The following is a 16,367-nucleotide window of genomic DNA, read 5'->3' as shown; positions in this document are numbered from 1 at the left end:
ATGGTAGAAGATGGGAAGAACAGAAGAGACCAGGCTAGTTTCCTCCAGCCTTTTTATAAGGAACTAATCCATTTATGAGGATGGAGCTCTCAGGATTTAATCACTTCCCCAAATACAATGGGGATTTAAGCTTCAACATGAATTTTGGATAGGACACATGTTCAAGCCACAGCAGGAAACAATGTGAAATATGCCAAAGAATGACATCCTCTTTACATGTTTACTTTTCCTGCATCCTTACCATCCCAGGTCACAATTTTTGGCTTGTTCCCTAAGATATTGGGGCCTACCTTCATCTTGCTCATCCCTTATTCCCACTTCAAATTAAATCAAGATTAATTTGCCTTGTCTTGGCATTCAGGCAAGTTGTAGCATTAATCAGTAAGAAACAATAACCACCCACACAGAAAAACAAAAACAAAACCTTTTCTTAAGTAGCTCATGGAATGGGAAATCAAAAGGAGGGTGAGGGCAAGGTTGATTAATCTACTTGTGTAATTATTTAAAATTTCAGGCTCTTCCCTTCTTATTTCTCTGCCATTCACGGCTTCATCTCAATCCTGGTCTAAGGATAATTGCTAATTGTAATTACCACTGCATGCTTCTTTGTTTGTATCTCATGAGAGGGGAAGACTATCATTCTACTGCCTTTTTTTCTTTTTTAAAGTGAGGAAACATTTTTTCAGAGTTTCCCCTCAAAAACCTTATGCTTATTGTTCATCACCAAAGGTGGCCATATGTTTATCCTGAATAAGACCTGAGTCAAAGTACTTGCTTACCAATATGCTTATCAATATTAGCCTGGTTACCTCTATTAACTCCAAGCAAGGATATTGGGACACCCAGACTAGGTTAGACTAATCCAGATCCATCCCAGGAGCTGGGATTAATCCCTAAAGCCCTCTGGTGGATGAGGAAATAGATGCAAAATTAAGAAGTGGTAGAATCCATGTTGAGGAGACAACTACAATATCTATTAGTTCGGTAATGAGGATAATTTCCACTTAGTGGAAGGCATTTTTTATTTTAAAGTCTCCAACTTTAATCTCAAGTAATAGAAAGTGTGCACTTCAGAATCAGCCAGATGCTACACATACTAGTTGTGCTACACTGGATATTTCACTCACTGATCCTTTTCTTGCATCTATAAAATGGGGATAGCACATAGCTCACAGGATGGTTGCAAATATTTCATAAGGTCGTGTAAGAAAAATAACTGATAAAACTACTCAGTAAGCGGTGGTTTCATTTATGACAATCCTTGTCTTTACTTCAAGAATAGCGGAGAATGGAAAAGAATCTTCCCACCCTCCTACTTAAACAGAAGCTAACAGGTAGAAATCAATAATTAAGGCCAACCAATGTAAAATTTTTTTCTAATTATATCATGATATTGTTCATGAAATATTATATACGAAGTACAGGAGAAAGGGTTGAAGTGCTCTGGAGAGGAAATCCTAAGAGGAACATGCTGAAGGTCTTACAATTCCATTGGTTGCTTTTAAGATTTTCTGGTTTTGAGCAATTAGATTATGATGAGCATTAGTGTAGTTTTATCTGTTTCTTGTCCTTCATTGAGCTTCTTGGAACTGTGGGTTTAGAATTTTTGTAAAGTTTGGAAATTTACCATTGTTTCTTCCTATATTTTTTTCTGTACCTCTTTATTTAAGAGACTTATTACATGTATATTAGGCACTTGCAGTTGTTTCACAGCTCACTGATGGTCTTTTCATTTTTAAGTTATTGTTTTCCTTCTGTGTTTTATTTTGAATAGTTTCCCTTGGTATGTCTTCAAGTTTACTAATCTTATTTTTTGCAATGTCTAATCTCTCATGATTACCATTCACTGTGCATTTCATTTCACACATTACAGATTTCATATCTAGAAGTTGGACTGGGATTTTCTTTATGTATTCTGTGTCTATATTTAACTTTTTGAACATATTGAATATAGTTACAATAACCATTTTAATGTCCTTGTCTGCTAATTCTAACTTCGATGTTACTTCCGAATCAGTTTCACTTTTTCCTCTTATCATGTGTTATATTTTCGCACTTTTTTCATGTCTGATAATCTTTAATTGTATACAAAATATTGCGAATTTTCCTTTTTGGGTCCTAAGTATTTTTTATTTCTACAGATATTCTTGAAGTTTATTGTAGGATTCAGCTAAGTTACTTGGAAACAGTTTGATTCTTTCAAGTCTTACTTTTAAGATTTCTAATGCGGGATTATTGCAGCAATTAGCCTTGGGCTAATTATTATTAATTACTAAAGTAAGACTCTCCTGAGTGCCCTACCCAATGCCTAATGAGTTGTGAGATATTCCAGTCTAGTTGATGAAAATAGGCAATTTTCCTGGCTTTGAGTAAGTAATGGACACTATTCCCTCTAACCTTTCAAATGACTGTTTTCCCAGTATTGGGTAGTTTTCTCATAGCCATGTGAGTTTTCAGCCATGTGCTGAAAAGTACTCAGCTAAATATTCAAGAGATATCCCTACAGGTCTCTGAGCTTCTTTCTCTGTGCACCTCTCACCTGAGGTACTCTGTCTTATGAACTCTGCTATCTTGGTAGAGTTCAAAATTGCCAGGCTGTCAATAACTGTGTGCTTAAACTTTTCAACCTTCTTTCTATTGCCACAAAGCAGTCCTAGACAGAAAACTAAAAATAAAGTTATCTGACAGGCTCTGTAACAGTCTTTATTCCTAATCTTTATAATGGTTACAAACAGGCATTCAAATAACTAAATTTAAAGTATTTTCCTTACCATTTGCCAAGGACTTTATATTTATAATGTACTTTAATTCTAATAATAACCCTAAAATATAGGAAGCATCATCCTTATTTTAGAAATGTAGAACTTGAGACTCAAAAAATTCAATTTGCAATTAACTTTGTATGTGAGCTATTATCCTTTGTGTTTAGATAAAAATAACTTTTGCATGATAATCATCAGTGAAACTATATTATTTGGTAATCTGTAAATACTGGGTATCAAAAAGTATAGGTGTATTTACAAATTGCAATGCCAGACAAAAGCCAACAGATATTCTCAAAGCTACAGCTAGAACAAAAACGTTTGAGAAAACCTAGTACTTTTGAACAATAAAAAGGAGAGAATACTAAAAAATCTCAGATCAGTTTAATGTTACTGTCTGGTATAATTCTCAGAGAGTTGGCTTGTAAGATTTAGAAAGGAATATAATTGAAATATTTTAAAATTCCCATTTTTAGATAAATTTATTTGATCTGTAGGCTTGATATGGGCTTAGTATGTTTTGACTTCAGTAAAGCATTTGATAAATTTCCCCTCACCTTTATTTTGATATGTATAGAATGAAAAAATTGATATTTGATTCTTAAAAGTTAAAGGAACTTTTTTTTCTTTTTAAACAAAGTACATTGACAAATTACCAGCCTATAGAGTTGCCTCCTTTGACGGTAAGGAGGGCTTAGTCCTTACCTTTTTTCACTTTTTCAAAAACTGAATTAAGCAATAGAAAGCCTACGAGGGAGTGTTATGTAATGATAGAACCAAGAGCCAAACTCTCAAGATATCAACATGCTGAGGGGATAGGACAAAAACCGATAAGAAATGGTTAAAAGGAATAAATGTAAAGACCTGTTTTTAGGTTAAAATTATACAAATAATGTGGAACTATGAAAACAGAAAACATAAAAATGCAGCAACAACACTAAAAATAAACATGCCTTAGTTTGGAATTCATCCACTCCCTCTCGCTCCCCACCTCCACACACTAAAATGACATGCTATGTACAAGAAATATCAAAAGCAAAGAGACCCAGAAAGAGTTTAATAGACAGCATAGATTACTTGGCAAATAAGATGTGGAAATGTTGTAATGGTAAGGGTACAATGATCAATAAATGGCTCCATTGATTTTTTAGGCGTTGGATAAAAATGGTTTCATCAACAAGAAAGCAAAACTTTATGGATACAAAGAAATAAAGAATTATATCAGCTAGACTTTCTTGTTTTTTCTTTTTTTTTGAGAGGGAGTCTGGCTCTGTCGCCCAGACTGGAGTGCAGTGGCACAATCTTGGCTCACTGCAAGCTCCGGCTCCCAGGTTCACGCCATTCTCCTGCCTCAGCCTCCTGAGTAGCTGGGACTACAGGCACTCGCCACCATGCCTGGCTAATTTTTTTGTGTGTTTTTAGTAGAGACGGCGTTTCACCGTGTTAGCCAGGATGCTCTCGATCTCCTGACCTTGAAATCTGCCCGCCTTGGCCTCCCAAAGTGCTGGGATTATAGGCATGAGCCACTGCGCCCGGCCAGCAGTAGACTTTCATACAGCTGTCTTAGCCTCTGAATGAAGGAGACAAAAGTGAGAATATAGATTATATAAATAGCATAACTAACAATGTAGTCTCAGTATGTATATATCCAACTTCATATGCTTAAATCACAATTTGCAACTTCCTTTTTATTGATCATGAAGCATTGACATAACTGACCGTATATTATACTAGTCCACCAAGAAAGCCTCAATACATTTAAAAAACCAGAGATGTATGATCCACATTGTTACAACATTTAGGAACGTTCTTACTAAATTAGTATGATGCGTCCTCTTGCCCATTACTTTTAATTGACGGTGTAATTGAATTGACTAATTTTATATTAAGACATCTATGGAATAAATAGAATAAAAGATATACACAAATTTTTAAAGATAAAGCAGAAGATTCAAAGGAACTGCACTTAATGGGATGACTTTGAGTTGTCTCCTTTCTCCCTAATCCTCAATTCTTTTAGGGGAATTGGGCCCAAAATTTTGTGAAAAATTATGTGTATTTATTTTCATAGTTCAGTAAAATCTAGTCAGTGAATCCCTACTCAAATGGAGTTAATAGACTTAAAGAAATTTCTCTTACAATGGCATTTAAGGGCTTGGGTCAGGTCTTCAGAGAAAGATTTTTAGAAAGCAGGCATGTCCTGATTTTCCTCAGAACAAAACAAACTGCCTATTCAGCTACACCCTGAGCTTCTCTGGACAAAGGCTGAGTCTTACCTACTTTTCTATCTCCAGTGTTTGGCTGAAGGCTTGTTCCACAGTAAGTGCTCTTTAAATGTAGACTGGACATATAATGTAAGCTTCCTCTTACCTGTTGGCAGGTAAGATGGATTTAAGGACATTGAACTTCCCCACTTCTGTCATGGTTTAGCCCCAACTAACCCTCAGGGAGTAATTAGAGGAACATGTCTACTCCTAGGAAAAATCAGTGCATTCCCACATGCAGTGGGTTGCCCTTCCCACTGGCGTTTAGAGGGTTCTGAGTGGAAGTTGAGTGAGAGGGTGCCTGTGGCTCTAGCTTGCAGCAGGAATTCAAGAATCGATTTGACATCCCCAGTTCACTTTTGCCTACTTTGTTTCTTCCAGGTGTGAGGAAAGTTCAAGAGGGGAATAAAGAAAAGACTCGTGACATAATTTAAGAAAAGAATGATTGCAATGCATCCTGAAGCTGCCTATCTCCAAATATTTTCTCCTATAGGCAGGGCCAACAGGTATAAAGCGGAGCAGTCAGTGGGCTCTAAGGATGAGTGGAGGTAAAAACCTGAAGAAAGATAATGTTCCTTAGAAAAGTATGTGTGCAAATTGTCTAACTAGATTTGAAAGATGATTCATAAGAAACAAATTTGAGAACTGTTTTATTAAGAAATATATAGTGTCAATTACAAAGGAATGTACCTTTTGAAAAGTGTTCACAAAATAAAGTACATTCTATAATTTATATGTATATTTATAGTAGCTGTAACAAAAGTACTTCTCAGGATCTACTTGTATATACCACTGTCATCTGTTAGATAATATTTAAAACTTGGCTTAGAATACTTTCACAATATTTTGCTTGAAAATTATTTCAAATTGTTTCACTATATTTACAACTATTTATGAAACCCCATTTGCTTTCACTTTCTTCTCTTGTAAATTTTTATTTTATTTTATTTTTATTTTTTTATTTTTTATTTTTTTTTTTTTTTGAGACGGAGTCTCGCTCTGTCGCCCAGGTTGGAGTGCAGTGGCGCAATCTCGGCTCACTGCAAGCTCCGCCTCTCGGGTTCACGCCATTCTCCTGCCTCAGCCTCTCCGAGTAGCTGGGAATACAGGCGCCCGCCACCACGCCCGGCTAATTTTTTGTATTTTTCGTAGAGACAGGGTTTCACCGTGGTCTCGATCTCCTGACCTCGTGATCCGCCCGCCTCGGCCTCCCAAAGTGCTGGGATTACAAGCGTGAGCCACCGCGCCCGGCCATGTAAATTTTTATTTTAACACAAGAAGTGTCATTACATGTAGAAGGAATGTCTGTCTTTTAAATGTAAGTTTTGGTGCTATCATTGAGTTCAATATTTTTCCTTTTTCAGGGAAAAGAGTTCTCCTGCTGCACTTTTGGATTTTCCTCTTGAGCAATGCTTATGCAATTACAGCCGAGAATTACTGCCATGAAGCCAGTCATCAATGTTATGGAAGCTTCCCTCAACATTTGAGGAGTAGTACTTCCCCTGCATTATAAACTTACACAATAAAAACTTAAAAAAATAAGTTAAGAAACTCTTCTGTAATTAAAAGATAACTATTTGTGGTCTTCTTTGTCACAGTTAGAGTTAATGTTTCATCTACTTAATAAAGATGATTTATTTTGGTGCTGTGAAATATGACCATAATAAAGATGGTTTACTGTTGTTTCAGTAAACGTCGACTGAAGCGACGCCACAATCCTAGTAATTGTGACACTTGTTCCAGACATTTATTGGTTGTGACTTTCCTTTTTCTCCTCTTCTTCATTGCCTGAGTAGCATTTATCTGTAGAATATAAGAATCAATAGTCAAAATTACTTTGCACTATCTTTAGTAACTGTTGAGAGCAGGTTTTATTGCCTTCTGTATGCAAATCCATCTTTCAGTGTGTCTCCAAAGCACCTGCTTACTATGTGCTAGCATGTGCCTTTTCCAGGGGAATGCCTTCCTGTTTCTGTACCCACCTACTTTTGCTTCAAGGCCAAGCACCACCTCCTTCAAAAAGCCTCCGTTAATTGCTCAGACCTTGCTTTTGGAAACTCTTCCAGTGCTTAAGAGTGTGTGTCATTTAACTTGGCTCTCACTTAACATACTTTTCTTTATATTGCATCATAGGTATTCCCCATAGCACTGAATACAGTGTCTTAATCATAGGAAACACTGAATATTTGCTGAGTGATTAAGTAAATGAATAAATTGCTGATTTCAAAATCTCCCTGACAAGATCACAAGTTCCTCATGGGCAAGAGCTATCTTATACTTGTTTATAGACATAATTCAATAAACCTAGTCTATTTTTTTGACCCAAAATGCATGCTCCTGCTCCCCATCCTTCCCCCTCCCCTGCCCCATTGTCTAGATGTGTCACAGACATCTAAAGGCTTATTTTAAAGAGGATTCCAGTATATACCTTTATCTGAATTACCTTTGAGTAGTACACTGGGCCTCCTAGACACATGGTACGCAAATTAATAAAGTCACAGGGTTATTAAGCACAAATCTTAAAAAAATCTGTGAAATCATTATTATTAGTCTTAGACTCTCCATTTGGGCTTGGGAGGGACTGAAATAAATTTCTCCAAACTCTCCCTTTCTCACATGCTGTCCAGGAACTCGATCTAGCTTTTTGTTTGTGCTCCTATTTAAATGAATTTTATTGTAGCCATCTGTAGATTTGCCAGGGTCTCCTTCATAAGAAGGCATGAAGCCAAATAGGTTTCTCATATGGCTGTCTGGTATTGAGTTTCTAATTCAAGCTCAACGCAGATCAGCGCTATGGTTTCAATCCTCAAGCTCTAGAAAGTGACAGTCTTGGCCAGGCATGGTGGCTTACACTTGTAATTCCAGCACTTTGGGAGGCCGAGGAGGGCAGATCACAAGGTCAGGAATTCAAGACCAGCCTGGCCAATATGGTGAAACCCCGTCTCTACTAAAAATACAAAAGTTAGCCAGGCGTGGTGGTGGGCACCTGTAGTTCCAGCTACTCGGGAGGCTCAGGCTTGAACCTGGGAGGTGGAGGTTGCAGTGAGCTGAGATTGTGCCACTGCATTCCAGCCTGGGTGACAGAGCGATACTCTGTCTCAAAAAAAAAAAAAAAAAAGTGACAGTTGTGTCCATCTACCTGGATTGTAGACATATAAAGTCCACTAGGCTAATAAGGAGCAATCATACATATCTGCACTTGTCTCTCTCTGTTCCTTAAACTTGTCACCATGAAGATAAATTCCCTACTTGCTGACTGAAATAAATATTGAGTGCCTATTATGTGCCAGGCATTGTTCCAACTACATTTACATGCGTTGACTAATTTAATCCTCATAAACAACCTGTATAAGACTAACTGATATGATACTTACTTTACCCATGAAGCTACAGTACACAGAGGCTAAGTAATTTAACTAAGTCTTCACAGAAGTTATAGGGCCAGGATTCAGTCAGGCAGGTTGTCTCCAGAGTTCCTATGCCTAACTTTTCACTACACTATCTCCATATTTAATGCTACACAAGCATTCAAATGCAGATAACTACGTGTGCAAAAATATGTAAAGAGACAGCAATAGCGCCCATACAAGCAATTAAGCAAACATAGGATAGAGATTTTATGTATAATGCAATTATACATTTAACAAATAAGCGCACAATAATTAAGTGATAAGAACAAGAGGTGTTGCTAACTTTGGACTGGACAAGAATCTCTTAAGGAGCCCCATAATCTGAGATTTTGATGTTGAAGCTCTGGGTTGAGTACCTGGGAACTGGCATTTTTAATAGCCATACTCCTATGCTCCAGCAATCAAAACATTCTCGTATAGAAGTCTCACTCATCATACCTTGAAACATTGCCCTAAGGTTTAGAACCATAATTCAGCCAAAACAGTATCAGAACCCTAGAAATAGGTGAGTTTGAGTCCGGGTATCAACGTGGGTCTAATTGACATCCTACCACTTTTACCAGGCTCATTTGCTCTTCGAAAGATAAAACCTAAAAAAAATCAGACAACGACTTCTGCACCAAAGCCCCAGTTTAATTTGAGCTTAGCCCCAAGGTACAGCAAGCGTCTGAGGCTTCGGGCTTACCTGAGTTTCCGAATAGCCTGGGCACCAGAGAGCTAAGGCAGCCTTAGTTTTCATGGCGAACATTTCTTTGGCGAGTGACACGCAGCCGGCGGTGCGATTGAAGGTTAGGCTCTGGATTTCAATAAGGCAGTGTGGCTGCTCATAGGCGGCAAAGTTTACGAGAAAAGGAGAAAACACCAGAGAGAGAAAGAGTTGGTGAGAATTGAGTGAAAGGGAAGGGGAGGAAGGTCAGGGAGGAGCGGGGGACACAAGTCAAGGGTCAGAGCGAAGAGGTCACGGTTGAGTAGAGCAAGGAAGACTCAACCGCGGGGGAGCAGGGGCGTGGCGAGGGTGGCGGAGGGCGCTCCTCGCGAAAAGACTGTCACCCACGCTCGCTCCTCCCAAGTCACCATGGGGCGGAGGCTGCCAAAATCCCCAGCTCGAGCGCGGAGGCGCCGGACCCCAGCAGGTGGTGCCCCTGACAACGTTCCCTTGTCCCAGTTCCCAAGTTGCCTTTCCTCCGGATAGAGACTTCCTCTCCCTAAATTGGAACAGAAGTGTTGTCCCAAGCTAGGCGCAGCTCCGCGCTGGCAGCCCAGATGTCCCCTATCCCCCGGCGGCGGCGTCCGGGAACCCAGGCACCTCTCGGGGTTCTGCACACCGCAGCATACTTCCTCTCCAAAATGTCTGGCGTCTCCCTGGAGAAAGCCAGCAGCACTGAACAGTCCACTCACCCGATTGCTACAGGAGACGGTGTTGTTGAACTCGGTACTTTTGGTCTGGAAGGAAGAAAAATAGGCAAAGAGGGTAAAGACGTTTAAGTCCACAAGGAAAATCATCCCTCCACCCTTTGCTCCCGAGCTTTAAAAGTGCCCTGAAAACAGTTTCCACTCAGGTACCTGTTTCCTATGTCATTGACAAGGCAGTGAAACAGTCTTTAGATAGTGCTGGCTAGTGCTTGAAACCACACCAAAAGGTTCAGGTCTCAGAGGGCGACCTCCCCTCTCCCTTCCCTCAAGCCATGACTGCACATAGCACTATGCTTGTGAGTAATAATGCCATTCTTTGGATGTCCACATCTGTAGTGTGGCCATTCATGAATGCAAACTCTATCTGGAAATTAGGTTAATCGGGAAAATGATTACTACTGTATGTTAAAAAAAATTCCAAGTACACCATATTCTGTGATAAATAGCATCCTGAAACATCTAAAACACTGGAGAGACCTGGAGCACAGCATCAATCCTTAGAGTTTAGCTTATGAGAATTATCTCTCTTTTACTCCTCTTTCTTAAAAAGACAGCTCTTAACCTCCTGCTGTCTTTTTACAGCATAGTCAGAGTAGCACTTTAGCAGAGGATAGACATCTTTCGATGCATAATGTGCTGTCTATCAATACCTGCTCCTCATCAGCATCTGCATACTTAGAATGTGCCAATTTCCAGATAATCATTTTAGATTAGATATTTGAATATCACTTGTAAGAATTCTTGACAAAATGTGGGGCCATGATTTTTTCTAAATTATTTTTCTTTCCTACAAAGTTAAATTGTAGCGTGTGTGTAAGCCGACTCGTCTGATGAAAATACATTTGTTTTAAAAAAGTCTCTTCACTTACCCCACTCATATATGTAATCAGGTCTTTAGAAATAGTACTGAGATAGGCTGCTTTAATCTTCTCAAAGTCACAGTTAGTGAAGTCGTAAGTTAGCACCAGCCCTACAAGTTGTAAGATGAAGATTTTCCTGAAAGAAACTGACAGAACATAGAGTAAGGCAAAAGGGAATGTACGTGGAAACCCAATTCCACCCCAGTTTCACACTAAACTCTTCCCACCAAGAGTGTAAGAGATCTGAAAGGCCTGCCTTAGGGGCCAGTGCTCAAGCACCAGGTTTTGCCTCTCATTTCCAGTCCACAGGAAGCCCTTATTCACCCATGCTGTTGCCTTAAGTTGGAGTCTCCCTGATGCTCCAGAGCTTTCTGGCTGCACTATATAACACCTAAACGCCTACGGGCTCTTTTCTCCTAGGCCAATGATTTTCTACCATGTCATTCTTTTCCTTTATAGAATTCTGAACTGATGATGTGAAAGGAAAAAAAAAAAAAAAAGGAGTAGCTAAATCTATGGAATTTTAACATTAGTAAAGTCATCAGGAATTTCCCTCACCTTCCTCCTTTTTGCTTTGCCCTAAACACTTCATAAGTGTGAATGTCCTTTAAGAAATGGATACCAGTGTCTTTCTCCTACAGGGCATTTCCGTGACCAATCCTTTCTATTTGGGAGAAACACCTTCTGAAACCAGCAGCCACTGTAAGGATTTAGAGTCCTTGCATATGACCCGTGCATTCTGAACATCTTTGCGCATTTCGTGTGGCCACTTTCAACTAGTGCTTTCCCTTCCCCTTGGCTAGTAAGAAACTGTGCTTACTTATGGGATGTTTTGGATGGTGGGTGCAGTCTCAGTCTTCGACAGCACTTCCATGTGGAAGCATTAAATGTTCAACCGTGACCAGAACCTTAGGGGCAGGAACGATAAGAGGTTGAAATAAATGGTGAAAGATCTGATGTGGCTTGTTCTCAAAAACCCTACTTTTCAAATTGCCCATATCAATTTCAGGAAAAGCGCCTACTCTTGGTGACTACCGGCGCCTTAGGGGCTGAAGGGTCCTCTAGCGCTTTCTAGTAGGTGTCAAGAACTTTTAAAACTTAAATTCCAGCGCCCAGCCACCTTCACAGTCCCACTCTTAAGGCCAGCGTTAAACGTGAGGACGCGACCCAAGAAGCGGAGCCAGACAGCGCTGCTGGGTGCGCAGCGGCGAGCGCGCACGGAAAGGATGCTGTCCTGAGCTCAGCTCTCCCCGAGGCGGCGCACGCTTTAGTGCGCTCTGCCTCCCAGAGGCTTAGCCCCGCGCAGCGTAGACTGGAAAACGTCTGCCACCTGGGCCTCAGCCCGGGCACCAGTTTTAGAGACAGGAGAAGCATCGAGATGGCGGGCTCAGATTTTTACTAGCAAACTCTTGTTGATCCAGAAAAGAGTGCTTAAAAGCGCAGCCAAGTGAGTCAGGGAGAGCGCCCTAGAAGATGTCTGTCTAGCAGTCTTCCGAGTTCCAGCAGCACCAATGGAGGGTTGAAGGGAGGGAAAGGCCGACACCGATTAGGTTGCTGAGATGAACCCCCTGCTCCGCCCTGGCTTGGCTCATGCGGCCCTGGGCCCTCTCTACACCCAGGTCCCTTCTCTCTCTCTTTCCCTTTCGCTCCCCCGTCCATCGCACCCCCCCACCCCCGCCCCCCGCCGTCGCGTGTCGGAGCCTGCGTCGCTCTGGTCCTTGGGAAGTTCCTAGGAGTCATCGCTCGGAGAAAGGAGATTGGACGCCGTGTGTGAGTCCCAGCAAATGTTACAGGCCATGCGGTACCTGGGGAAAAGAGCAGGGAAATGTCGAGGGATTCGGGAAAAGAGTAGGGGACAAACTGGAGCCAGAGTTGAACTCTTCTTCATAGAAGGCACTCGAGAGGGCCAGAAAACCTCTGATTCACCGCTGACTTCAAAAATGGCCCTTTTCTAGAATTCTTCATGTGTTGTACTCAAGTCACCACAGCATTCATCGAAAAAAATGTCCACTGTTCCCCCATCACCAACTTCTCAGGGTATTGTGGGTCGATGCCAAAACCTGATTAATCTATTGTGACATCAGAGATTATTCTGGTCGGCAGCTGGACATTACATAGGCAGACAGGAGCTAAACTCAGATTTCTTCACTGGGCTGGGATAGCTCCAAGAGACAAAGGAAGGGGCATGGTGGCTGCTTCTGTCACCCTCACCTCACATGCCTTCCCCTCTAGTGATTTGCTGTAGGGCCAGAGAGTGTGAGTGCCCACTAGAACCTTCAGCTTCATCTCTTGATTGCTGATGGGGGCAAGAACAGCAGAAAGCAGCCTGCACTGAGGTTCGACTTGCATTCTTCGGGAGGTATAACCAGGCTGCCTCCCTTCTTTTGTTTCCTCTTTCAAAAACCCCTTGTGTCTATGATCTATGTAGAGTTTTTGTTCAGAGGAGGTAGGCAGGGTGTCTCCTTCTAAGGCATCCCAGGTGTCTCTTTGTCTGTTAAAACATTGCTAAACACTTGTTCCTGTTGTCCCCAGTTTCCTTATCTGTAATTATGTGACTTCTTAGATCACCTGGATTATATTACTTTTCTGCTCAAAAAGTTATGGCAAAACAACCTACTCAAGGTTGTTTTGAGATTTACAATTATCCCTCCTGCGTTGGCTCCAAGCTGTCTTTCCAGCCCTATTTCCTTCATTCTCCTAGGTTTCCAGCAAACAGTATCTGAAGGTAATATGCTCTAAACATGCTCTGAGCTTTCTTTTCCCCAATCTGAGATGTTAGATTTTCATGTCTTTCCATGTTCATCTCATTTGATGTCTCCAAAAGTGGTCTCCTACAGGGATGTGACCTCATTATCCTGTAAGCCGTATCTATTTTGGACTTCTTTCTATGGCTTCTATAGATTACTTAACATTTCAATAATGTTTTTCAACCTTGTCTCTATTAGATTGGGAGTTCTTTGAAAGTAGGTCATGTTTTATAGCAGTTCATTTGTTCACTATTTACCTTTCCAGCAGCATTTAAAGTGATTTGCAACAAATACATTGGTGTCAAAAGGTAAAAAAGCAGTCAAGGTGAGACAAGAGAATGGAGCAAAGGAATGAGGCGGATTAGAATCTGCCTTATTAGAATAAGCAAATTAGAATAAGCAAATTAGAATCAGGTGCAGGGAAGGCCATAGAAAAGCATTACTAAAAACTGGAGAATTACAACAATTGATCTCAAAAGTGAGTTCTGAGCTTCCAAACAGCCACTACAAGGGGCAGACTATGACAAGCTCTACCACACACAAATTCATCATGAAAGCCAGTTTTTCTTAAGCTAATGGTCATCATCATAACCACAATAGGGCTGTCTTCTGTACTGCATGTAATAGATATTCAATGAATTCTCAATATGCTTAAGCATATTAACCTTCTATGAAGATCATTGTCAGGAAGCAAATTCTTTTCCATTGAAAGAACCTCTCTATAAAGGCTTCTTTTTCTAGCTCTTTGCTCCTGTCTTCCTGGAATCTACTTATGTCTCACCTTGGGCAACAATTCAGACCAGGGCCATCTGTGAAAATTCAGAGTGAGCTGGAAAGCTTCCTGTTTTCCTTCTTTTTTCATTTGTCCAAATGCTGAAGGAGTGAACAGTATCTACACACCTAGTTTGGGAAATCCTAGGTTAGGTCAAGAATGGTGTGTCTTCCACATGGAAATAGAAGTGAGATCATTTGTAACACTCTGTGATTACTCAGGAAGCTTAGGCAATACTCTCACCCATGTGATGGACCAGAAAATGATCCATGACATAGATCTCTTTTCTCCTACCCTCACTGAAAAGATAAATCATTCATTAATTTTCTTAATACTTTTATTTCTTGTTTTAGTAATGCTTCCCACACTTTCTTTCATTCTGTTATTCTTTCCCACTCCTTCTTTTATTCCCTTATTCCTTCCCTCCTTTTTAAATTTATGTCTTTCCTCCTCTTCCTTGAATTGTCCTGAATATTTAAAGTAGCCCAGAACTCATGCAAAACTCAGTTTGGGTTTGAAAAATAGTTGCCAAAAGGAGATTGCTATTTTTTTTACCTTATTCAACAATATAATTATGGGATTTTAAAAAATGGAAGGGATATCAGAGAGGTTATTGATGAGATGGGGGAGATCTCTCTCTTTGGATTAAGAAAAGTCAATGACACCCACTTTAGCTTGGTAATAATTTAGAAAGGGCAATAATGGAGTTTCCCTAGCAGAAGGGTGTTCTTTGGTCTTGAAGGTAAAGTGTATTGCTCTGGATCCTCCAGGATGCAAGTCATAAAATCATTCTACTTCTTGGTTTTCATATGCTCATATAAAAGAGAGTGTTACACTTTCAGAGGTGGACATTGTTTCTTTTTTTTCATATTCTACCTTAATTTTTTATAGCCAAGCATGGTATTTATGTAAGGAGAAGTGGCTAGTGTTCACCTCTGAAAGTGATATTTATTTTGCCTGTTTCCTTTGCATTTTATATTTATGCTCATGCAGATTTGCTGTTGGTCTGAGCCATCGATGTGGTTCACCAGACTCCACAGTTCCTCTAAGATCTCTTGGGAACATTTGTGGACCAGAAAGCGGGTGAAGGAGTTTCCTATGACAAATGTGAAAAACAACTTTTTTATTTCATTTTATTCCCAGGCTGATGATACCTGCATAATCAGCTCATGGCTGTGAAATGCTCCCAGATCTTTTTGAAATGGAGAGTGAGGAGACTAAATATATTCATGCAAACCTCATGCTTACATTCATTGCTCTGTGAAGAAACAGTCTTACTCCCAGCCTGTTGGGGGTAAAACAACTTCTCGCTTACTTTACTGTTTTTCTACAACATAACAGGACATGAACAGGGAGAAGGTTGTTCAAGAAGAATGTAGGAGTTGAGCTTTCTTCGAATGCTTCAAAAAAAGTTTTGGAAGAAGTCAGAGCTAAAGGATAGTTTCAGTTTTGGATGCTTTGCAAGGATATTTACTATGCTGGATATATTCTATTTTCCCCTTTAGGTATAATGTCTGTACTTCCCTATGAGGCTATATGCCTTGGAAGCAGACCCATAAGGACTGCATCCACAGGCTCCCCTAACCTCCAGTTTCTGGTTGCGTTCGCCTAATGTGAGATATTGGCAAGAGATCAGAAAGTAGTAAGACAGTGAAGTTCGGATTTTAATTCACCCACTCTCCAGCTGTCGGCTCACTGTAAATTGGATGCTTTCCTTTATAGAGGGCCACAGCTCCTGTTTGTTAAACTTTTCATCTTGCTGCCTGCCAGGTTCTGGTAACTGTTTCCTCCCTTTGTCCTTGTAGGGGTAGGGGTGATAACAGCTCCTTATTTTTGCTAGCCTGGTATACGCCACTATTGCAAAAGTTATGGTTTGGCTGTCCTAGACCCAGTTTATACCCATTGTCCTGAAATAATTTATTAATAAAGCTTCTTTCACCCTCGAAAGTGGCACCATTCCTAAAACAAGAACTCAAAGTACTGTGAAAAAAAAGTGGCACAGTTTCAACTATAAATTGTATGATTAGTCTTGATTTTTCAGCTTATGTCCTTAGTAAAGAATCCCCTTAGTAAACTTTCCCACAATTACCCAGTTTGAGCATGCTCCTTGTTTCCTGTGGGCCCCTGACTGATGCAGTC

The 16,367-nt window shown here is 40.3% G+C and overlaps 1 protein-coding gene across 1 annotated transcript; it reads right to left on the bottom strand.

The window, feature by feature from the left end:
• Positions 1–4,431: 4,431 nt before the first annotated feature.
• TSLP (thymic stromal lymphopoietin) lies at positions 4,432–12,721 on the bottom strand. Its single transcript, XM_003259820.4, has 6 exons — positions 11,268–12,721; positions 10,719–10,855; positions 9,835–9,879; positions 9,122–9,256; positions 6,282–6,829; positions 4,432–5,952 (listed from the first exon to the last, which is right to left on the bottom strand). Exons 1-5 carry the CDS (start codon positions 11,299–11,301, stop codon positions 6,701–6,703), a joined length of 480 nt encoding a protein of 159 aa, XP_003259868.2. The 5' UTR covers positions 11,302–12,721; the 3' UTR covers positions 4,432–5,952; positions 6,282–6,700.
• Between the last annotated feature and the right edge of the window lie 3,646 nt (positions 12,722–16,367).

This window comes from Nomascus leucogenys, chromosome 2 (genome assembly GCF_006542625.1).
Source record: "Nomascus leucogenys isolate Asia chromosome 2, Asia_NLE_v1, whole genome shotgun sequence".
Classification (NCBI taxonomy): domain Eukaryota; kingdom Metazoa; phylum Chordata; class Mammalia; order Primates; family Hylobatidae; genus Nomascus; species Nomascus leucogenys.
This window is presented reverse-complemented; position numbering and strand designations above follow the sequence as displayed.

Excerpts from the sequence above, each read along its gene's own strand:
- TSLP (XM_003259820.4), bottom strand. The coding sequence starts at position 11,301 with ATGAAGTGTTTAGGGCAAAGCAAAAAGGAGGAAG. Across the intron at positions 9,880-10,718 it reads TGATTACATATATGAGTGGG|ACCAAAAGTACCGAGTTCAA; the intron begins GTAAGTGAAGAG and ends TCTTCCTTCCAG. Across the intron at positions 9,257-9,834 it reads CCGTCTCCTGTAGCAATCGG|CCACACTGCCTTATTGAAAT; the intron begins GTGAGTGGACTG and ends GCCTATGAGCAG.